This window comes from Diospyros lotus, chromosome 9 (assembly GCF_014633365.1).
Source record: "Diospyros lotus cultivar Yz01 chromosome 9, ASM1463336v1, whole genome shotgun sequence".
In the NCBI taxonomy this organism is placed as follows: domain Eukaryota; kingdom Viridiplantae; phylum Streptophyta; class Magnoliopsida; order Ericales; family Ebenaceae; genus Diospyros; species Diospyros lotus.
Window position 1 is genome coordinate 35488769 of NC_068346.1, and position 25018 is coordinate 35513786.

Here is a 25018-nt window from a genome sequence, read left to right on the forward strand (position 1 = left end):
TTGATAATAAAAAATAATTATATTTTGATGATGAAATTATTTTACAAAGGTTATTAAGTTGGTGCTCTAAATTACTTTTATATGTTCTATTAAGTACCAAAATGAAAGTTAATATCATCATGCAATCCAATGCCAAAAATCTTGCGATAAATTTGTTGATGGTATTTGGAAAATTATATTTTATTTAATAAAAATGTTATATCAAAAATAGTTTTGAAAATAATTTTAAATTAATTTCAATGTTTTAAAATGCATTTGAAGAGCTTGAAATTGAGAAACAAAATAAAAAATAATATATATATATATATATTTTGCATAAGCAATCTATTGACTGTTTCTTATAAGTTACCAACCATTTACTCTTGTAATGTCAACTATTTTTAAAGCTCGTTGATCATTTTTATAAAAGCTCTTAGTTGCTGGCTGTCGACCATCTCTGCATCATGAACTGTCAACCATTCTTCATCAAGTGTTTACCGATGTTTAAATTTTAAACTAACCTATTGACCGATTATTGAAATGTGTCGATCATTTTTATTACAAAGACTTCTAACGGCTAGTTTTACAAACTCCAACGGCTATAAACAATTAGTTTCTTTTGAAACTCTTGTGATGTCTATAAATACCATTCAAGAAAGCTCTTGAGACAACCAAGAAAGAAGAATAAATTCATTTGGGATAACATTTGTATTTTTTCTTCTCCATTCTACTTATGCTTTCATTTTTCTCTCAAAAGGCTTTGATTATTATTTGTATCATTTTGTTCAACCCTTGTGTTTATTTTGAGAGATCTTATAACAAAAAGTGTCTACTCTTAGATAATTTCTTTTGTATCATTCTTGTATTTCCTAACTTGTGAGCTAGAGGGCCTACCAAATTTTGGTAAAAGGTGGTATAAGGTTTTAGTGAAGTGTTTCAAATCCTTAGTGAGGAGGTAAGGGAGTGGATTAGGCTAGATTTAGCCAAACTACTATAAATAGCTTGTGTCCCTTTTGCATTTTATCTTGGTTGTGATTCATTGATTTATCAATTTATGTTCAAAACCTCCTAAAAGTTTTTAATTTTTCCAAACACCTAATTCACCCCCTCTTGGGTTGTGGTGCCATTGCTATACAAACCTAACAATATCTTCTTCTTCTCCTAATTCTACTACTAACTTAATTAATTAATCTTGCTCCTACTATACTTGCTTCCCCACCTATTACCTTTGTACAACCTAGATGCAACACTAGACCTATCAAACCACCTTCTTACCTCAAGGACTACTACACCAACCTACAGTTTTTTGATTCTCTACCTTCCTCATCCAATGATTGTACTCTCTATCTTATTCAAAACTTCGTTTCATATGAAAATTTGTCCCCATAGTACAAAGCTTTTACCTTGTCCATCTCCACCACTTTTTAACTAACCACTTATGCTTAAGCAAGTCAGTTTGCTCATGGGAAACATGCCATGTAAGAAGAACTAAAAGCTTTAGAGGACAACAACACATAGTAGATTGTTCCTTTACCCTCAGGTAAACATGACATTGGTTGCAAATGGGTGTACAAAACTAAGTTTAAGGCAGATGGTAGCATTGAGAGGTTCAAAGCTCGTGTGGTTACTAAGGGTTTTAATCAAAATGAGGGCTTTGACTATCACAAAACATTTAGTCCTGTTGCCAAGCACAAAACTGTTAAAGTATTTCTTGCTCTTGTTGTTACTAATAATTGGTACATTTCTCAACTTGATGTTAATAATGTGTTTCTTAATGAGGATCTTCTCGAAGAAGTTTATACGGATCTTCCCCTTAGCTATCAACTTTTGAGGGAGACTGCTATTGAATCTAATAGCTCACAGTCTAAAGACATTAAGCTTGTGTGCAAATTACACAGAAATCATTGTATGGTTTAAAGAAGGCTTTTAGAGAATGGAATGCCAAGTTTATTGGTTGTTTGATTCACTGTGGATTTATTCAATCAAAGTCAGACTACTCTTTGTTCACTAAACATATGGGAGAAAATATTATTGTTTTATTGGTTTATGTTGATGACATTATAGCGAGCAACAAAACTGTTCTTATTGAAGATCTGAAGAAATACTTGAGCTCTCACTTTAAGCTTAAAGATTTAGGTGAACAAAAATATTTCCTTGGGCTTCAAATAGCTAGATCCAAAAGTGGAATCTCACTATCTCAAAGAAAGTATACTCTTGAGTTGTTGGAAGACTATGGTCATTTGGGAGCAAAACCAAGTAATACACCTATGGAGGTAAATCATAAGCTGGTTCATATTGATATTGACTTTCTGCAAGATCTAGTAATGTATAGGCAGCTTACAGGAAAGTTGTTATACCTAACTCTAACAAGACCTGATATTAGCTGTGTTGTTCATATTTTAACTCAGTTTATGGACAAACTAACAATACATTTGAATGCTGCATACAGAGTTTTGATATATTTTAAGTTAGCCCCAGGACAAGGCATACTTATGTCATCATCTTTTGATTTCGTCCTAAAAACATATTTGAATAGTGATTGGGGATGGTGCAATGAAACAAGAAAATGCTTGATAGGATTTTGTGTTTTTCTTGGAGATGCTTTGGTTAGTTGGAAGTCAAAGAAACAGCAAATGGTGGCAAAAAGTTATGTTAAAGCAAAGTATAAGGCAATGGTTGTAACTACATGTGAGGTTATGTGACTGATTTATTTGTTAAATGACTTCAAAATTCGACATGAGGGATCAGTGCATTTATATTGTGATAATGTTTCAGCATTGCATATCTCCAAGAATCCAGTGTTTCATGAAAGAACAAAGCATATTGAGCTGGATTGTCATTTTGTTAGAGAAAATGTGCTTGCATGAGTGATAAAGTCGTTGCATTTAAAAACTAATCTCCAGCTAGCAAACATGTTTACAAAGGCATTGCATCCATCTCGATTTCACAGTTTATTGGTCAATATGAGCAGTCATAACATATATGCTCGTCTTGAGGAAAAGTTTTAAGAAGGAGAAACTTGTTAAATCAGTTTCTAATTATTGTTAATTAACTAAACTAATTTCGATTAGTTAGATTAGTTAGAAACATAATTTTGTTTCTGTTTATTTTTCCCTATTTTCTTCTATATGTAAGTTTTGTTTTTCGTTCATCGATAAAGTTAAGGCATTCATTTCATAACAGTGCCTTTCTTCCATAGAAGCAACAACTCTTTCCCTCACAAATTTAGATCTTTTGCTTGATTTCTCTCTCTCTCGACTTCGTCTTCTATGCATTATGGGTTGCTGAGAATCATAGGTAAAAACAACCCTACGTTGCCATGTCCAACAATTTTAGTTTTGGGATGGGGTTTTGCCATGGCTAAGATTGTTGGTATCTTGGTTCATTGTTGATTCCTCTTTTGCTCCTTCTAATCAGTTTCCTATACCGACGTTGCATGTGGCTTCTGCTTCTATTTTTCTTCTTCTTCTTCATGATGAACCCTAGCCCTAAATAGCAAGAAGGTCGTGGTTGGGTAGCTCTGACGACAGTGGTCGAAAGCCACCATCGCCAGCCAACATCTCCCCCCCCCCCACCAATCACGTGCACAGCTTGGCAACCGAAATTTCAAACCCTAAAAATTAATTTTGGGTGGTTGGTTGGTTGGTGCAAGCCTAATCCAATCTCCAAGTTATTCTAGAATTGATTTAATACCTAAATTGATAAAGAATAATTGGGATAACCAATTCTATTGGTTATCTAATTCTTGATTTAATACAATCCAGATTTATTTAATTGCTAAATTGATAAAGGTAATTGGGATAGCCAATTCCAATGATTATTCAATTCCCTATTTAATACATAATATTGAGACTAGTTTATGATATTTCTGATTATCTAATCCCCAATTTATTTACATTAGCTTGTGATATTTCAATTGTCCAATCCCCGATTTATTTATAGTAGCTTATGATATCCCTAGTTTATTGACTTTCTAAATAGATCTATATTACCCTTGCTTGGCCAAATCCAATGGTTAACCAATTTTGATTTTAATTTAGTAACTAAAACAAACCCAATTTTATTTTAAGTCGGAACCAAATTTATTTTCAAAAATCTAAATTTAATTGGTAAAACTTAATCCTTATGTTCCATTAAATCCCAACCAATTTTCTTAAAAGTCCAACTTTAAAATTATATTCATCTCACTTTGTTTTTGTGCTTGTCTCATCTTGGTCCATTAGTCAGTTAGAATAGATGTTTTGGATCGTTGGAAATATTTTACATCTTGCATTTTTTTATTTAATTCTTATATAGTTTAATAATTTTATTAGGCAATTTTCACGCAACCCAGTCAAGAGGCAACTGAGGGAATTCCAAATTTAATATAACATTGTGAGTAGTTAATTTGTATTATAGTGGCATTTGTTGCATTCATATTGCTTATCATCCTTGTATTCTTGATATATTTTCACAATGACATTTCTTAAAATTGCATTTGGGAAAAATAGAATCCATGTTGCCTTGCATGTTGACACTTTTAGTTGATTTCATTTTTTTTAATTTACATTTGGGAAAAATATGATCGATGTTGCCTTGATTTATGCAAATTGATACTAATATCTAATTCATTACATATGACACTTTTGACACTGAATGATAGCATAAAATGTGTCTTAAAATGAGTAATTAGTTAAAACATTTTATTGATAACTTAAGTAAAAGTTAGTTATTAGTGCACCACGTATATATTAGGGTGAGAATTGGTTCACTATTGTTGGCGTGAGAGGTTCTATCCTCATGTTCAAATTAGGTGTGAGAGGTTCCACCATTATGTTCAAATCAGGCGTGAGTGGTTCCGCCAAAGTATAATTTGTGGGTGAAAGTCATTCCGTCCCTAAGTTAATAGAATATGTGAATTATGATTCTAACTTGTTTATTCCTAAATGTGCATGCTTAATTTGTCATTTCTTAACATTGTATTAATTATTACTTGACATGACATGGCACTATGATTTATCTTTCAATGCATTGATGTTATATTCCCCCATTATAATGCTCTTTACCTCTCGCTTAGTCTATAGTAGGCTTACCCCTTAATATTTTCAAAATTGTAGGTTGGCATTGACCCTGACGGTAAGGATCAAGTTAGGCGATTCTAATTGCATAGACCCTAGACATGCTCCATGCTGCAGTATGAACACCTCACTTCATTGGACTTGTGCATCAGGAGGCTTGTGTTTATTTCTTTTTGTGATTTAGTAAATTTCAAATTTTGTAATCATATGATGAACTTTGGGCGGTGGGCACTGCAATTTCAGAATAAAGGCAATGGCGATTTTCATAATTTATTTGAGATGTTTAAAGACAGATGATAATGTATAGGGTAATCTTCAAAATGATGAATATTATGCTGCAATTTAGTGAAACCCCAGGTCGTAGGTCAACTTTTGAAGCCTGCAGACATCTCAACTGAACTCACAAGCAGCTAGGTTCCATCTTATTTAGCTCTACAGAATGATGATAAACTGTTTGCAGAAGATCTAGCATGGAATCTCTTGGCCGAATCAACAGATCCTGGTAGCAGTTGCATGGCCTTTCTCTCACATAATGGAGCAGTTGGGGCCACCATAAGGCTCATAGCGCACCTCGACAAGGCGGCAGCAGGCACTGCAACATGGAGGCAGAGGAGCTGGAGGAGGCTCCGTCTTTGGAGGCTCCGGATCCGGCTTTGGCTTTGGCTTTGGCTTTGGTTCGCTAACACTACCGACAACTGCGGTCTTCCCAGTCTTCCTCACTTGCTTTGCCACTTGAATTGGATCAATGTCCCCAACCACCCTCAGTATCCCCTTTTGCTCATCCACAGATACTTCTACAATACCTGTTCAGCAAGCATACGCTAATAAATTTGTCTTGAAGTAATGAAAGTATTGTTCAGAATCAAATTTGAATGAAGATGATGAAGTTGATACCTTCAAGTTTTGTGACTGCTTTCAGTATCTGAGTCTTGCATTTCTGGCAGGCGATGCAGACCTTCAACTCTGTTACCTGCAGTAATGTAAATATGCATGGATACAGATGAACAAGAGATGAAGGAAACTTGAATGAGTACACCAAAAAAGGTGAAGTATTACTACCGTATTACCTTCATGGCAGTAGTTTAAGACAATGAAGCTAGATATTGAACTTGTGGGTTCATTTCATTCCTATTTGTACAACTCAAGAGAACTAGTTTTAGGGTTAAAGAAAGACCTTGACCATGTGAAGGTGACCTCCATGGCTCCATGTGAGCTTAGACCCCATCTGGTAAGAAATGTCAACAAGCTAGTGGAAGGGCATTGGCCTATCACGCTATCAATTAGCAAGAATAAGGAATGAGAGCGAATGAAAGAGGACCTTCGATAATATGTTTTGCAGCCGGCCTTTGAATGTCTAAGCAAGATGTTTTGTGATTGGCCTTTTGTTTTTACTAGCAATAGTAAGATTGTTTGTTTAAGAGTTAGAAATAATTTATTTTTAAGGTAAAAGTAAGATTGTATATCAAAGTGCTTTTCTTTTACTCTTATAGAGGTAGAAGCTCTCACATTGATGAACCTCAATAAATTTAACAAAAAAAAAAAAAAAACTTAATTTTCACCTAATTTTTAATTTTGAGACTTAATTCTTAATTTTATTGATTAGGGTATTCAACCTTTTTTTATTTAGTTTCAATCTTAAATTATTGTTTATTTTTGTTATATTTAATAATAATTGCTAATGTGATAAGTCATGTTGACTTAGTCGATAATGTGTTATAAACTTACCAATATAGGGGTCAAGAGTCTATAGCAACATGTGATCAATTGATCTGATGATAGAAACTTTACTTGTCAATCAAAATCAATAGATTTTGTCGCCTCATCAATCAATCAGATCATTTAATCTAGCTTTTTAGATTAACAATTTATGGTAAAATATAACAATAGTAAACCATTGTCTAAAGTAGAAATTAAATATTCTAATTGAAAAATTAAAAGTTTAAGCTAAAGTTAAAAACAATAAGATGTTTGAATTTTTTTATAAAATAATGTTATTTGATGTTATTAGGATTAATTAATTAATTAATTTCACAAAGAAGGTGTGAATGGAGGTTGGTTGTATCCTGATGAGGGTAGGTTTGCAAAAATAGGACTTTGGGAACTAAACTTTTGACAAAGAGGACACTTTATAAATCTTTGTAAAACTATGATTTTGAATGTGTATTGGACAAAAATGCCCTTGCTTTTTAGTTAGCTTTCTCCTTGTTCTTTTTTTTTCAGTGGCATTTCTTCTTTCTCGCTGATTAATTTGCTGAAAAGATTTTAAAAATCCATCACATACAGCAGCTGTGCGTCTTGCTTTCTCCGCATAAGCTGCTATTCTATTCTATTTTTTTTTTATTTCTTCACCTTCTGCAAATTCTCCATCAAACAAACACAAAGGTTATTCAAAGATATCAGTTATTAATAGATATCTGTTAAAAGATATTAGTTCAAAGATATCGGTGCAAAGATATTAGTTGTTAATAGATATTAGTTCAAATATATTGTTTCAAAGATATCAATTGATTAAATATATATCAATAATAACAAAAATTGCACAGAAACATGAAATTGTTTCTATTATAAAGTGGATGAAACATACAAAGTAGCATTAATATTTTGCAACTTGTTCTTCACTTTTATGGGACACTCCACTTTAAGTGTTATGTATGAACCAAAGATATTAACAACAACGAGCATCCCCACCTGCATAAAAGTTCGCATTTTGAACCAAAGATCCACTAGTGGTAGAAGTTGTTTGGGTCCCGTAGCTTTCCGTATCTCTAGGAGAAGCCGACTCTGATGACGTCTTCCATTGTATGCAGTGATGAATGGTGATGGTGTGAAAGAATAAGGATTCAAAACAAAAGAGAACAATAAATTGAATCAATATATTTGAACCGATATCTTTTAATAGATATCTATCTATAACCGATATCTTTTAACAGATATCTATCAATAATCGATATCTAAAACTGATATCTTTGAACAACCTTTGAAATTATTTGATGGAGAACTTGAAAAAGGTGAAGAAATAAAAAAAAATAGAATAGAAAGCAGCTTAGGCAAAGAAAGCAAGACGCACAGACACTATGTGTGGCGAATTTTGAAAACCTTTTCAGCAAATTAATCAGCGAGGAAGAAGAAGCGCCATTGAAAAAGAATAAAAAAAAATAGAATAAAATAGCAGCTTAGACAGAGAAAGCAAGATGCATAACCGCTATGCGTGGCAGACTTTGAAAATCTTCTCGGCAAATTAATCAACGAGGAAGAAAAAGCACCACTAAAAAAGAACAATAAGAGAGCTAACTGAAAAGTGAAGGTATTTTTGTTTAATACACATTCAAAAGTCTTAGTTTTGCAAAGATTTATAAAGTGTCCTATTTTTCAAAAGTTTAGTACCAAAAGTCCTATTTTTGCAAATTTCCCCCATACAAAAGCGCAGTTGGTAGTAACAATTTATTTTTTAATTTTTTTAAAAGTGAATTTTTAAACAAAATGAAATTTTGAGAAATAGTAAAGTTATTTAAAAAATTAATTATTATTTAGAGGTTATTGATTTAAATTTATTAACGTAGTTAATTTTTATATTTTAAGGTAATATTTGTTAACTAAGATGTGGGATGAAAAATATCAGATATAGAAAGTATTCTGAATATTTATTTTTTTCAGTATATTTGTTAAATTTATCTGAACTTTTTCGAAAAAAATTCTCGCGTGACTTTTTATCTTACTTCTTATATATAAATTTATCTAGTCTCCATTCTAGATAAATTTATCTTATATTTGATATAGATAAGCTTAAATTATCCATATGTTTCTTATAGGATAATTAATGTCATTTAATATATTTTAAAATTATTTAATTTATTAAGTTTTCTTTTTATAATAAAATTGATTTTAAAAGAAATTATTTATTTAAGTCTTATAATTAATGTCATTTAATATATTTTTAAATTACTATATGTTTTGACAATTTTTAAAATTTAAAAGAAATGATTTCTGATACAAAATCTTTTCATTTATTTTTTAAATTATTTTATTTATTTTATATTTTATTATCTATTATGAAAATATATTTTGATAATTTTTAATTATCTATGTGAAATTATTGTAATTTTACCAATAATTATTTCTAGTTGTCGAGTCCTTTTAGAATCTATTTTTGAAGATGGATTTAGAAAATAAGACACTATTTTTAATTTTTATTTTTAATTTTTGAAAATTCACATTAATCTTAAAACACTATTTTAATCATAGATTTGTTATTGATGTTCACATATATTTTTTGAATAAATTTGGTAATAGGGATATTTTGGTAAAAAAGAAACTTATCTTGGTACTTATTATATGTATTTAATAAACGTATGAAAAAAAAGTACAATTCTTAATAGATTTCAAAAAAATTAACAAATAGTTTGATATAAATTTTGAAATATTTCCCAGCCTTATTTTAATGATGTCATATCTTGATCCGGAAAGTATTTCAACCTTATTTTGATACTTTCTTATCTTACTCATTTTAACAGATGCTACCTAAACAAGATACATAAAAGATATTTTATAAAAGACTTAGGTAGCGTTTGTTAAAATGAGTAAGATAAGGTTGTAATACTTTTCGGATCAAGATATGAAATGGTCAAACTATGATCGAGAAGTATTCTAAAATTTTTATCAAACTGTTTGTAAATTTTTTTGGAATGTACTGGAGGACATGTGTGTTTTTTTTTTTATCTATAAGGACCAAGATAAATTTATTTAGAAGGGAGGAGAGATAAATTATCTGAAAAAAACCCAAATAAGAAATCACGTGACTTCTTTTTCAAGAGTCACTAGATAAATTTAGTAAACACCATAGAAAACACATTTGTTGGGAATGCTTTACATATCTTTTTTTTTTTTTTTTTTGTCTATATCTTGATTAACAAACACTACATTAATATATACAGTGCTCCCTTAACAATTAGTTGAGATTTAGAATCTTGACATTTTTTTACATTAGGGATCAAATACTATAATTTTTAATTGTTAATGGAGCACAACAAATCAATCAACCTATTCAAATATTGTCAATTGCTTATCTACATGACGTGTCACTCACAAAAACAAGCACATTCATATACGCGCTAACTTTTTGTCGCGATTAGTGTCAGGGTCCGTTCCCAGAATACTCGCTAGCATAGGAAGTCCGAGAGAATGTCTATTTAAAATGGATACAGATATAAATATTACCCCAAATTTGCCAAAAATTCTTTTCATTCCCATATTTGCTCACTATCAATAGGAGCCAAAATCAACATTATACATCTTTATTTACATTATAAGCTCGGGTTTACAACCCATACATTTTTTAAAATAAACAAGGGCACTAACTTTAGATACATCATGAAGCCCTTTACTCGTACCCTCAAAACTACACCCATGGACCTTTGAGGCTGGGATATCTCTGTACACATCTATCAGAATTCACCCCAATTAATTATTCTCCTTTTTTCTTGGAATGACAAAAGAAGTAAAGGTGAACCACAAGACTCAGCAAGTATATAGCAAAGGAAAATTACGACAAGATCAATATACGAAGGCATGAATAACAAAGAGCCAAGGGAAACTGTAACACCCTGCCTTACACGGGCGCGTCATTAATTATAAGGCAATTCCCGGTTTTTTTTTTCCTCCAAGTTCAACACACACGGTGTATCAAAAACAATGTTCACATGCAGATACAAACCCCGAGAACCCCAGTCTAGCCCGTTTAACTATCAAGATCAATAATCTTAAACTAAATGTGACATAATACAACACAGCAGAATAATTAACATTAAAATATTGTGGCGGTGGTAGGGCAAACCTCAGCGAGGACACTAAGTCCCTAAGGGGGGTGCATGTAGGCACCTTAGGCGAATCCCACATCGGCCATGTAAGATGAGAGATTTGGGACCAATTGTAAGGTCGTATGACGAGAACATCATGTGCTCAAGGGGGGGGGGGAATGTAATACCCCAGGAGCCTAGAGGAGAATAGTATATATTGAGGATAAGTAAGGAATGAAACAACACCAGCCAGATACCTTTTGGGTTGAATGCATGCAAAGAACACCAGGGTTAAGCGTGCTTGACCTGGGGAAATCCAAGGATGGGTGATCCCCCTGGGAAGTTCGCGTAGGCCCATAAGGGTAAGTTGTTCCGATCATTCCTATCGCTCGATGGGGGATGTTACATTTACCACTTTATCCACCCTAGAGTAATATTGTTTTGTAGTCTCAGAATCTTTCATTTTTAGATTTTCAATTAAACTTTCTTCTCAAGGTTTGAAGTTTTCAAGTTCGTACCTTGTCACTGTGGCCTTGAACTCCTCCTACAACTCATCCCAAGTCGCTTTTGCAGTTTCTGCTCCCATGATCCTCAGAAAGTATTCATTGGTCAGGCTCATTTGTAAAGCTAGGAGAGGTAGAGAATATTTTTGTTCATTCTTTTTTAGTTCCTTCTTTTATATCGCAGATAAAATGGAAATATCATCTGGGTTAGTGTACCCATTATTAACGACATCCCACAAATTTTGGGCACAAAAGTACGTCTTTATTTTGATAGACCAAAAATCATAGTTGTTGCTGTTAAAAGTTGGAATTGGAATGAATGAGCGGAATGCATCGACCATTATGTAAGCTTACGCCCAATAAATATCGAACATAGCTCTAATACAACTAGTATTTGGTTGAATGGAATGAGTTAATTTTGTGAAAGTTGGTTAGGAATGGACTAGTGAATTTTGGAAGGAGTAATTTTGAGGAGCTAGAAGAGTGGTACTCAAATTGAAAGGCTATGAAAGTTGAAGAAGAAATAAACAATTTACAAAAGATGGAGATTTGACTTTTGAATAACTTGATTTTCTTTGATTGATTGATCAAAATGCATACATAGTTCCCTATTTCTAAGCTTAAGTGTGGCGGTGGATTTGTTTCCATGGCCATACTCCATTTGTTCCCTTTTCCCTTTATTAAATACAAACAAAGTTGGCTCGTGCATGAAGTCATTTAGGTGGCCACCTAAGGCCCTGCATTTATGAACATCCTAAAATTTTATAATTTATATATTTTTTTATTTTTTCTTTCTAATAATAAATATTTTATTAAGAAAAATTTGAACCCAAAATAAAATCCAACTTTCAGTTCAAATTTTCACAGACACCCAGTCCAACAATCAATTTACAACGTTTTTTCTTCCCAATTTTTAGGTTCTCTCTTCCCATTGTTATCAATTTTTACCGTTTCTTCTTGAATATCCCATAGACTTTAAGACTCTAAATTTCTTTTTTATTATAAATCATTCAATTTTAGCCCTAAAAAAAATCTCAATGTTCCCAATTCTCTCTTCTCAATTTTTACCCTTTTTTTGTTTATTATAGTAGGTTGTTTGATTTATTTTGATCTCTCAGACATTATATTTTAGTTGAAAATTTACTATCGTTAAACTTTAACTTTTTTTTTTTAATTTAATGAAATGATGAAATTTTTTCGTAGAAAGGTGTATTATTTATTTTTTTATAAAAAAAATTAATACTCTTGAGAAGTTCTAGACAAACTTTTTTACCTAAGTCCCCCAAATTGGTTGAGCCGGCTCTAGGAAGGGGTAACACATGACTATAGCCGAGCCGACCGAATACTCATTCCTAAAGGCCACATTAGTCATTATGATAGATTTTTTTTTTTTAACTTTGTCCAACAACTTTTTAATTATATTAAGAGCACCGACTCTCTCCCTAATCAAAAATAATTCTACATAGTCGTAAATTTATATATGAAGAATCCGTACACTTGTAGTTGTAAATACACTTGAATTTGCATTTGTATAATTATTTATTTGCTTGTATAAAATTAACCATTTATATTCAAAATAAAAGACCTGAAAAATTATTTACATTTATATTTATATTATATTTAGAATTGTATAATTACTTATTTAACCCCTAGTGTACATAAATGTACATACATGTTATATATATTAGAGGTATGGCTCGTATATATAAAAAAATTAAAAAATTTAAATAAAAGTTTATTTGACAAGTGATGTGCTAATATTTCTTAATTTTATGTTTAATTCTCATATTTTTATATGTTTTATATATTAATTTTAGGTAATTTATTATGTTGACAGGATTTGAAGAAAAAGTAAGAACAACAAAAATTATAAATTTTCGCTACTCAAGGGTTTGATTAAAAATAAAAACTGGATTAATTGAAATTTCTAAAAATTTTAAATATATATATATATATATATGAAAACCCTATATGCCTACTTTTCTACGCTTCAAACAATGCGTAAATCTGAATTTTCTACAGAAAGTTATGGCTGTTAGAGTGACAAAAGATCAAAGATGTAAAAAAATCTGTATTACCAACGATTTTTTCATTCCATTTTCTCCAAGTTGGACTGATTTGTAAATGAATTAATGAGCCTTTTTAAGTTGTTTAGAGCTTCTTATCTCTTAAAGAATTAGGATCAAATTGACCAAAGAAGCCTAGCCCAAAAGTCTAATCAAATTAAGCCCATATATATTACAAAAATCTCTAAATTATAATTCTTGATATTTTGAGGAATTATTTTATAATTTTCCTTGAGTGTGGGACTTAAAATTTTGAGTGGGCATAGGTATAGTTTGCTTCATGTTTTAAGGAGAAAATTAAGGAAAAGATGAAAGTGATGAGTATAAAAAGAGAAGGAAGGTTAAAAAATTGGAGAGTTGTAGGTGAGAAAGCTTAAAGGATATTGGAGAATTGAATCATTCTTGGTGGAAGATTTCTTGTATTTCTTTAAGAATTGGTGATAATATTTTTGATAAAAGAAATTCTATACATCAAAAAAAATTTATTCTTTTCTTCCATTTCCTTTAAATTCTATATTTATGATCTTTTATTTTGTTATGAATTTTATCATTTGTAATATGAACTAAACTCTATAACTAAGGCGTTTTGATGTAACTTAAATATAATAATTTGATTTTCATGAATTGATTTTTTTTATTTATGCAAGTGTTTATTATTGTGCTTAATGCTATCAAATACTTCACCAATATTTGATTGATATGTTGATATAGATTTAAACTAAAAGAAAAAATCTGTAACTTGATCTAGATAATAAACACCATAGAAATATAATTAGAACATAAGTAAAAATTTGACTTATGTGATTAATTATCTTTACATGAATAATTAAATTTAAATCATCAACCATTTAAATTAAATTAGATTATTTGGATGAAATTGAAATACCATAATGTTTTCAAAAACTTAAACTTGTTCATATTTATTTTATGTGTTATTATTTTATTTTATTTTCTTAAATTAATTAATTTATTATTTAATTAATTATTTAAATAACATTTAATTTAATATAATTTTAATAATTATCCATCAATTTTTGTAAAAACAATACTTTTACTCACTATTTTATTTCATGTGCGATCCCTGCACTTGCCAAAAATCACTATCAAAAATCACTATCAATAAGCAAAGCTCCTCGTCGTCAATTGATTGATGTAACATCTCTATAGATATAGACTCTCAACCTTTTAGTTGGCAAGTTCATATCACTTTATTGACTGAGTCTTCAAAATGAACTTATTCCATTAGTAATTATTATTAAATATAACAACAATAAATAATAATTTAAAATTAAAACTAAATAAAAAAAGGGCTGAATTCCCTAATCAATAAAATTAAGAATTAAGTCTGAAAATTAAAAATTAAGTGAGAATTAAGTATTTTGTAATCTTACTATTGCCTGTAAGAGCAAAAGGCCAGTCACTAAACATCTTGCTTAGAAAATTCAAAGGCCAGGTGCAAAACATGTTATTGAAGGTACTCTTTCATTGGCTCATTTCGTACTATTGCCAACTTGTAGACCAATAATGCCCTTTCACTAGCTTTTCTGACATTTCTTACCATATGGGGTCTAAGCTCACATGGAGGCCACCTTCACATAGTCAAGGTCTTCCAATAACCCTTAAACAGCGAGTTATCTTGAGGTGTACAAATAGGAATGAAATGAAGCCACAAGTTCAATATCCAGTTTCTTGCCTCAAACTACTGCCATGAAGGTAATACGGTAATAATACTTCACCTTTTGGTGCACTCATTCAAGTTTCCTTCATCTCTTGTTCATCTGTTTCCATGCATATTTACATTACTGCAGGTAACAGAGTTGAAGGTCTGCATCTCCTGCGAGAAATACAAGACTCAGATACTGAAAGCAGTCACAAAACTTGAAGGTATCAGCTAGGTTCATCATCTTCATTCAAATTTGATTATGAACAATACACTTTTGATTATTTTAAGACAAATTTATAAGCACATGCTGAACAGGTATTGTAGAAGTATTGTGGATGAACAGAAGGGGATACTGAAGGTGGTTGGGGACGTTGATCCAATTCAAGTAGCAAAGCAAGTGAGGAAGACTGGGAAGACCGCAGTTTTGGGCAGTGTTAGTGAATCAAAGCCAAAGCCGGAGCCTGCAAATCCTCCCAAGAAGAATCCTCCAGAGAAGAAGCAGCCTGAGCCTGGAAATCCTCCTCCAGCTCCTCTGCCTCCTTATTGCAATCCCTGCCACCTTGTCGAGGTGCGCTATGAGCCATATGGTGACCCCTACTGCTCCGTTCTGTGAGAGAAAGCCATGCAACTGCGAGCAGGATCTGTTGATTCGGCCAAGAGATTCCATGCTAGATCTTCTGCAAACAGTTAATTTATCATCATTCTGTAGAACTAAATAAGATGGCAGTAGCTGCTTGTGAGTTCAGTTGAGAAGAGAAAATTGGTAATTGTTGAAACACTGGAATTTTTTTTTTGGGCAGTAATTGAAAGATTTATAATTAAAAATAAATTTATAATCTTAAAATCAATGAGATATTCAAGAAAAAATGACAAAAATTGAGAAAAGAAATTAGAAACAATGGAGAGAGAGAAGGTAAAAATTGAGAAGAAAAAAATAGAGAAGACAAAACGTTGTAAATTGATTGTTGGATTGGGTGTTTGTGAAAATTTAAACTGAAAGTTAAATTTTATTTTGGGCTCAATTTTTTAATAAAATATTTATTATTAAAAAAATAATAAAAAATATATAAAATTATAAAATTTTGAGGTCTTCCTAATTGCAGGGACTTAGGTGACCGCTTTGATGACTTCATGGTCGAGGTGTGGCTCTACTTTCGACGTTCCCCTTCTGTTCATCCACATATACTTCTACAATACCTGTTCAGCCTGTGCTAATGAAAAGTATTGTTCAGAATCAAATTTGAATGAAGATGATGAAGCTGATACCTTCAAGTTTCGTGACTGCTTTCAGTATCTGAGGCTTGCATTTCTTGCAGGAGATGCTGACCTTCAACTCTGTTATCTGCAGTAATATAATTATGCATGGAAATAGATGAACAAGAGATGAAGGAAACTTGAATGAGTGCACCAAAAGGTGAAGTATTATTACCGTATTACCTTCATGGCAGTAGTTTGAGGCAAGAAGCTGGTGAGGCTGAAATTCTGGAAGAACATGTAGCTGATATTTAGGCATTAATGCCACAGCTCCGGCGTTCTGACTACTACAGTGTTGGAGAGACGAAATAGAGGAGGAAGTTCTGTAAATTTCCAGAACCCTCTAACGATTGTGATTGATTGTGAGTAATATTTATAGGACTACAAAAGTGACTCTTGGATATTCACCACATAATTAGTAGCAAACTACACATACCAATATAGACTACTAAATACTGATTATTAAATATAACTAATACAAGTTTATCTCTCAACACCCCCTCTTTAACAACTCCAAGAACAACTCTCAATTTGCAGAAATCTTCAAACTTTAGAGCTTTAGTAAATATGTCAGCAACTTGGTCTTTAGATGTTACATGCTTAAGCTGAATCTCCTTTTACTGCACACATTTCACACTGAATTTACATAACTTGGTATCAATTGCATGACTTTCTGTCACAGAATGGCACAAGAAGGACCACCATTGTGGTCGATGGCAATGGCGACAAGCTGACATTCTGTGCAATGGCAGTAGGAAGGAAGAGGCTTTGGAGATTTGGGTTTTGGATCTGGTTTCGGTGGACCAACACTGATGATCTCTGCTGCCTTTCCAATCTTCCTCACTTGCTTTGTCAATTTAACTGCATCAACTTTCCCCACCACTGTAAGCGTCTCCTTGTCACCATCCACCGATACTTGTTCAATACCTGCATTCAATCAAAATCTTAAACTATCTTGTCTTAATAATCATTTCTAGAAGTTGTTTCTGAAATAAATCATATAAATAGTATGAGTTGAAGGTCGAAGCTGATACCTGCAAGTTCTGCCACTGCCTTCAGCACCTGAGTTTTTGTCGAGATTTGTGATATTTTTCTTTAATTAAAATTAGTTTAATTTTCTGTTTTTCATTTAAGTCTCCACCGTTATATTTTTCATTTCTAACCGAAGTTTGGCATTCAAATTTGGAATGCAAAACATCCCATATTTAAAGTTTTATTTATAGCTTTTCAATTTTTATTTGATGGATGTTATGTATTTAAGTTCTGTATAAATAAGACTTCATTTTTGTCTTTTGTAGAAGTGTGAAATTCAAGTTCTTGTTTTCTTCTTCTCACATTTTCTTTTTATTTTTGTCTCCTTTTTTAAACATAACATTGAGACTTTACTATTACTTCTGTAAAACCTTCATTTATTATTTTTTTCAACAGTGGTATCAAAGTCTTAGATTTAAAAGGGTTGTGATTTTGTTTGATAGAAAGAGAATTCCAATTTTATACTTTACAACATGTCTTCTAATTTTGGTGTTTCCACCCCCCACCCCAATTTAATGGTGACAACTACCAATTTTGGGTTGTTAAATTGCAATCCTATCTCAAAACACTTAGCCTTTGGGATTTTGTTTTGAATGATGTTGATCCTCCAGCATTGGGAGCAAATCCAACCTTCAATCAAATAAAACAACATAAGGAGAAGGCTTTTATCTTGTATTCATATTGTTTTATCAAATCCTATTTTTGCTAGGATTATTAAGTGTGACACGGCCAAGAAAGATTGGAATAATTTGAAAGAGGAGTTTGAAGGAAGCACAAGAGTGAAGACTGTTAAATTCCTAACTCTCAAAAAAGAGTTTGAGATGTTGAAGATGAATGATTCAGACTCTGGGAAAGAGTACACTACCAAAGTGATGACTATTGTGAACCAAATCAAACTAGCTAGTGAAGATTTTCCAAATCAAAGGGTTGTGGAAAAAATAATGGTAAGTGTCTTCGAAGATCATTACAAAAAAATTGGCATTTAGCGGTAACTTTTTTTACATTTTGCGGCAGTTTTAACCGTCACAAAGTGATTTAGCGGTAATTTTGAAAACCGTCACAAATATAGCCGCCACGAAATAATAGATTTTGCGAAGATTTTTAAAACATTTAGCGAAAGTATCAGAATCGTCGCTAAAAAATGCTAAAATCACTCAAATAATTGAACTTTAGCAAAATTGTCGTTGTTTCCCCGCGCATGCATGCTTGCTTGGCTGCATATCCGCTCACCACTTGCAATGCTGAAATTTTATTCCAGTTGCCTTCCTTCTTCCTCGGTTTTGAACCCAGGACCTCCCGTACACGAGTGAGCACACAAAGGCATCCGATCTGCGAAGCCTTCTTGTTATATACTCGTGCATATTAATTATATGCTAATCCAACCACTATTTTTTAGAATTATATTTTAAATTTTTTTAATATAAATTAAAAAATAAATTAATTGATTCAATTAAAAACATATTTTTTAAAAGAATAATAGAATTTATTAAAAATAAATTAATTAAATTAATTGATTAAAAAATAAAAAGAAGAGTTCACATATTTTTTAAATTTTCTTTTTATAAATTATCAAAATTTTATATATTTTTAATGTGAATATTAGTTTATTTTCTAAAATTTTGCAACGGTTTTGAATAACTGGCGCAAATATTAATTTAATTTAATTTTTTAATTATTAAATTATTTTCTAATTTTTTGGCAATTTTACAAAAATCACCACAAAATTTAATTTTTAAATAAATTTAGCGGCGGTTCTTCAAAACTACCGCAAAATTTAATTTTTATTTTTTAATTATCAAATTATTTTCTAAATTTTGAGACTATTTTTAGAAAATCATCGCAAAATTTAATTTTTTAATGAATTTTGCAGCATTTTTTTAAAACCGCTACAAATGTTTATTTAATTTTTTTTAAAATTATTTTCTAAATTTTGACGTGATTTTTCAAAAATTCCAGAAAATTTAATTTTTATTTTTTAATTATTAAATTATTTTCTAAATTTAATAGCGGTTTTTCAAAAATCGCAGCAAAATTTAATTTTAAAATTTAAAATTTTTTAATTTTGCAACGATTTTTTAAAACTGCCGCAAAATTCCATGTTTTGCGGCGATTTTAAAACAACCACAAAAAATCAATTTTTTTGTAGTGGATCTCAACCATAGAGAAGTCTTATGACTTGAGTACTCTTCTTGTATCTGAGCAAATTACAAGCCCAAAAGCAAAGGGATACAATCCATGATGAGGAGCATGTTGAAGGTGTCTTTAATGCCAAATTCAAAGGCAAAAAACCTATTGCAAGGGATGATAGAAAGGTAACAAAAAATCAGGGGAGTAAGGGAAAAGGAGGAGCATCAAGGAGTGGAAAATTTCCTCCTTGCCATTTTTGCAAATTAAAAGACCAACCATGCTGAGAAAAATTGTTGATCCAAAAACAAGTCTACCATTGTGATTATCCTGAGAATGATGGTCATATTGAAAGGTTTTATCCTGCCAAGCAAAACCAAACATCCTAATAGCCCCCGCAGTAAGCAAATCGCACAGATGATCAAAAGCAAAAAACAACTTTCTTGTTTATAGCTTCTCATGTTGTTAAAACAAATATAAACTCAGGGCTTATTGATAGTGGCTACACAACCCACACGGCTAAAGATCTCGATCTTTTTAGCCAGATTGACAAATCTATAAGGACAAAGGTGGTCTTTGGACATGAAGAAACAATACTAGCTGAAGGTAAAGGTAATGTCATCATGCATACTAAGTAAGGTGAAAAGAAAATCTCTAATGTTATATTTGTTCCAAGATTATTTCAAAACTTGCTTAGTATTGCTTAGTTGATGCATAGCAAATTTTCTGTGTTTTTCAAAGATCATGTTTGTACTATTTATGACCCACAAGGAGCAAAGATTGCAATGGTCAATATGGTTGACAACGCATTCTTTTTGAATGGCAACTCTCTCTACTATCAAGCTCTAAATGCTAAAGTTGAAGAAAACAAAAAAGTGGCATCAACGCTTTGGCCACTATAATGGAAAAGCTTTGAAAATTTTGCGTTTTTCTAACATAGTTGAAGATTTCCTTGGTTTTGATTCCTTTGGCCAGATTTGTGAAAGTTGCCAAGAAGGAAAGATGCACAAGCTACATTTTCCAAAAAGTGGTGGTTTGAGAGACAAGGAGAAGCTTGAATTGGTGCACATTGATGTTTCTAGTCCTATACGTACCACTTCTTTTAGCAACAATAAACATTTCATCCTTTTTATTGATGATTTGACAAGGATGACTTGGATTTATTTTTTGAACGAGAAAGCTCAAGTTTTTGAGGTCTTTAAGAAGTTTGTGAATTTACTCAAAACTCAAAGTGACTGCAAGCTCAAAACTTTGGGATCTAATAATGGGACGGAATATACTTCCAAGCAAAGCTAAAGGTTATTTTTTTTAAAGTTTTGTCTAAAAAATTAAAAGTAAAATATGACTCTCAAACGTCAGTCAATAAATTTTTATTTAAATTTCTTACTTTTTTATATATATGCATGTAACACAAGCCATCCCTCTAATATATATATATATATAACATGTATGTATATTTATGTACACTAGAGATTAAATAAGTAATTATACAATTCTAAATATAATATAAATATAAATAATTTTTGGGGTTTTTTATTTTTAATATAAATGATTAATTTTATACGAGTAAATAAATTGTCGGATTTTCATCGAGAAATCCTAATTAGTCTTGAAGATTATTTCCTATTCATAATTGGTTTCTTGTTTAGTTTGTAATCTTATTTTATAGTCAGTTGGAAATTGTTGTTAAGTAAGGAAACTTTAGTTTTGATGGATAAGGAAACCTTAACCTTGTTGAATAAGTAAACTAATCTATAAATAGGATGGTTGGCTTGTTAGTCATGGAAAGCAAATCACTTGTGGGAGTTAGGAATTAGATGTAATTGGGACTTGGATTAAGAGAGAGAATATTGGGTTTTGTAATTATAAACTTTATTACATAGTGATATTTTTTCTCTATCGTTCTAACGGATGTGATTTTTCCCTTTTAGAGTTTTCTACGTGTTGTTGCCAAAATACAACAATTAAAATTTGTGATGTGGGGTCCACTCGAGCTCGGGGTCGGGTGAAGTTAGGTTGCCGTAAGAGATCGCCTCAAGGGAGATTGCCCCTAGGATGCTCGCCGCAAGGATTCGCCACTAGCTCTGACCACAAGCTCTTGCCACTAGCTTTTTCCATAAGGCTTCGCCACAAGGTTTTGCCACTAGCTTTTCCACAAGGCTTCGCCACAAGGTTTTGCCACTAGCTTTTCCACAAGGCTTCGCCACAAGGTTTCGCCACTAGATTTGCCACAAGCTTTTGTCACAAGGCTTCGTCACAAGGTTTCGCTACTAACTTTACCACAAGACTTCGCCACAAGCTTTTGTCACAAGGCTTCGCCACAAGGTTTTACCATGAGCTTCGTCACTAGGTTGTCCACAAGACTTGGCCTTCGCCGCTAGGTTCACCGCAAGACTTTACCTTCACCGTTAGATTCGCCACAAGACTTAACCTTCGCCGCTAGGCTCACTGCAAGACTTTACCTTTGCTGCTAGGCTCGCCGTAAGGATTCGACCCTGTTGATGCTGAGAAAATGGGTTAGAAAGCTTGCGGGAATCTTCCCCGCAAAGACCCTCCAATGCCAAAGTCAGTCCCGAATCCCAATGACTATTCACGACAGTAGTAAAAGTGCATTCAAAGTGTCTAGAGTTTACTGAAGTTGAAAGTCCTCATTAATGTCCTATAGCTGGGTATTTATAGGGCACGATTCTCAAGGGTACCTGGTGTCAACACGTGGCGATCATTGAGTGGGCTGGATCTACCAAAAATAGGGGGAAAATAGCCATGAGGCCGCTCGCGGCAAGCTGCTGCGAGGCTAGTCCTAACAGCTAACCCAACTTGCGGCTAGCCTGGCTGTGAGGCCTCGTGGCCAACAGCTCGCAGCCAGCTTTGCCGCGAGGTTGGCCCTTACAACCAGCACCAGCTGGCCACGAGACTTTGCCCTGCTGCAAGTCCAGCTAGCGGCCGCAAGCTGGGCCCTTTGCGGCCAGCCTTTTCTCCCAAAAAGGATTTTCTACTTTTTGCTTAAAAAAATCCCTCACTTTCTCCCATCAATTTTCCATGGCACAACAATTTCCCCTTACTCTTCTGTTTTGTCTTTAGATGAAATTGAAGAGTAAAAATATTAACCAAGGAGTCGGGTCTAGCACCTTGACTCAACCAAGTGTTTTAGAATGCCCAAAAAGATCTTACTTCGACCAGGGGTTGGAGTACCAAATTATCTCTGGGCAACCATACCCTTGATAGATAGACTCCGCTGTGGAATTCTTGCCGGGTGTCCAAGCTTGCCGGGAGGTTTAGGCGCCGGATCAGCTAAGGAGTCGGGTCTAGCTCGGGAGCACAGCACCGAACTCAGTCAATGGATCCCAACGAGCCTATGGGCACAGTTTTTGGAGCATCCGGTGATCCCATGATGGATCATAGTGCTCTGGCTATTGTGTTCTCTATGTCCGTCTTTCGGGGTTAGCTTACTCCAGGGAATCTAGGTTTGGTCAGTGGTTTAGCACGAGATTCCGATCAGACATCTGAGTTTGCTGGGAGACCTAGCTAGGTGCCAAATCTACCAAGGAGTTGTGTTTAGCCAAAAAGGCATAGCACCCAACTCAAGCGAGGGATCTGGATGAGTCTGCGGGTATAGACATCGGATGTTCTAGTGATCCCGGGCTAACTCGTGGTCATAGGCATCAGATTGCAACTGGATGACTCAACTCCAATAAGCGGGGTCATGGCAGAGTTGTCATAGGGTTGTTGTCTTTTCATGCTTTTCGTGGGCCAATCTACCTCGAAGGATCTGGGTTTGGCCAGTGGCTCAGCTCGGGATTCCTACCAGACATCCGAGTTTGCTGGGAGACCTAGGCGCCAGATCAACCAGGGAGTCGGGTCTAGCTAAAAAGGCATAGCATCGAACTCAAACGAGGGATCCAGGTGAGTCTGCGGGCATGGGCATCGGATCCTCTGGTAGGAATCCCGTGCTGGACCACTAGCCAAACCCAGATTTCCTAAGGTAAACTGGCCCTAGGAAGGTGGAAAAGAAGTGAAGTGATCACATGATAGCTCTTGCATAAGACAGCTCCCGAAGGTCAAGTCGCCTAGTGGCAATCTGGTGCCGATGACCATGAGCCTAGCGGTGAAGGTAAAGTCTTGCGGCGAGCCTAGCGGTGAAGGTAAAGTCTTGCGACGAGCCTAGCGGCGAAGGTAAAGTCTTGCGGCAAACCTAGCGGTGAAGGCCAAGTCTTGTGGCGAACCTAGCGGCGAAGCTCGTGGTAAAGCCTTATGGCGAAGCTTGTGGTAAAGCTTGTGGCGAAGCCTTGTGACAAAAGATTATGGCGAAGCTTGTGGCAAATCTAGTGGCAAAATCTTATGGCGAAGCTTTGTGACAAAAGCTTGTGGCGAAGCTTGTGGCAAAACTAGTGGCGAAACCTTGTGGTGAACCCTTGTGGCAAAACCTTATGGCTAAACTTGTGGCAAAAGCTAGTGACGAGAGCTTATGGCAAGAGCTTGTGGCTAGAACTAGTGGCGAAGGCTTGCGGCTAGAGCTTGTGGCGAGAGCTAGTGGCGAATCTTTGCGGCAAGCATCCTAGCAGCAATCTCCCTTGAGGCGACATATCTTACTGCAACCTAACTTCACCCGACCCTGAGCTCGAGTGGACCCCACATCACAAATTTTAATTGTTATATTTTGACAACAACACTACGTAAAATCTCGTGTTTGATTGTGATTGGATCATCTTGTGTTTATTCCTCATCTTATTTTTTTTTCTTCAACATAAATAATTATTCAAATGCAAATACAAGTGTATGGATTCTTCATATATAAAATTATGACTATATAGACAACAAGTGTATGGATTCTTCATATATAAAATTAGGACTATGTAGAATTATTTTGATTGGGGATAGAATTGGTGTTCTTAAAAGAATTAAAAAGTCATTGGACAAAATTAAAAAAAAAAAATCTATCATAATGACTAATGTGGTCTTGGAATGAGTATTCGGTTCATTTGGTTAAATGAAAGTTCATTAGGTCGCAGTTGGTAGTAACATAAGAGTTTATTTTATATATTTTTTTAAATAAAATTTTAAATAAAATGAGACTTTGTGTAACAGTAAAGTTGTTTAAAAAATCAGTTACTGTTTAGAGGTTATTGGATTAAATTTTATTATCATAGTTAATTTTTATTTTTTAAACAAGATACATAAAAGATATTTTTATAAAAAGGCTTAATACATACGGTGGTCCCACGTCAATTAATTGAGATATGGACTCTTAACGTTTTTTAATATTAGAGATCAAATATTATATTTTTTTTAATTATTGAGGGAGCATAACAAACCAGTCAACCTATTCAAATATCGACAACTGATCATTCACGTACCGTGTCACTCACGAAAACAAGTGCATTTATACACACACTAATTTTCTGTCACGGTAAGAACTTAAAACAATAATTTTTAATGGTTAAGATATCGAATCTTGACGTTTTTCACATCAAGGACTACACGTCATATTTTTTAATTGTTGATAGGACATCGTATGTATTAAGCTTTATAAAAACAATTTATTAATAGG

At 33.2% G+C, this 25018-nt stretch overlaps 3 protein-coding genes across 10 annotated transcripts in view; 2 read left to right on the top strand and 1 right to left on the bottom strand.

Annotated features, from left to right (window-relative positions):
* LOC127810088 (heavy metal-associated isoprenylated plant protein 43-like) overlaps nt 1-6117 on the bottom strand; it is a 58129-nt gene extending 52012 nt beyond the window's left edge. Inside the window, exon 1 of the mRNA XM_052349341.1 lies at nt 6104-6117. Coding sequence (XP_052205301.1) covers nt 6104-6109 — 6 coding nt within the window. The 5' untranslated portion in view covers nt 6110-6117. The remainder of the gene's footprint in view (nt 1-6103) is intronic.
* The window catches only part of LOC127810086 (heavy metal-associated isoprenylated plant protein 43-like), a 94241-nt gene extending 75952 nt beyond the window's left edge, over nt 1-18289 (top strand). For 2 of the 7 annotated variants that reach the window (XR_008025344.1, XR_008025345.1), the window contains exon 4: nt 16997-17574. Coding sequence is in view for 2 of the 7 variants with exons in the window: in XM_052349334.1 (XP_052205294.1) it covers nt 16377-16436 (60 nt within the window). In the remaining 5 variants the exon portion in view is untranslated. The other 5 variants (XR_008025346.1, XR_008025348.1, XR_008025342.1 and 2 more) reach the window with 5 other exon arrangements.
* Nucleotides 1-25018, top strand: part of LOC127810087 (heavy metal-associated isoprenylated plant protein 2-like) — a 124541-nt gene that overhangs the window by 75973 nt on the left and 23550 nt on the right. Inside the window, exons 1-4 of one of the 2 annotated variants that reach the window (XR_008025352.1) lie at nt 15064-15118; nt 15206-15281; nt 15376-15823; nt 16164-16370. Coding sequence is in view for 1 of the 2 variants with exons in the window: in XM_052349337.1 (XP_052205297.1) it covers nt 15206-15220 (15 nt within the window). In the remaining variant the exon portion in view is untranslated. Of the gene's footprint in view, nt 1-15063; nt 15119-15205; nt 15282-15375; nt 15824-16163; nt 16371-25018 lie in introns of those variants that run through there. The other variant, XM_052349337.1, reaches the window with a different exon arrangement.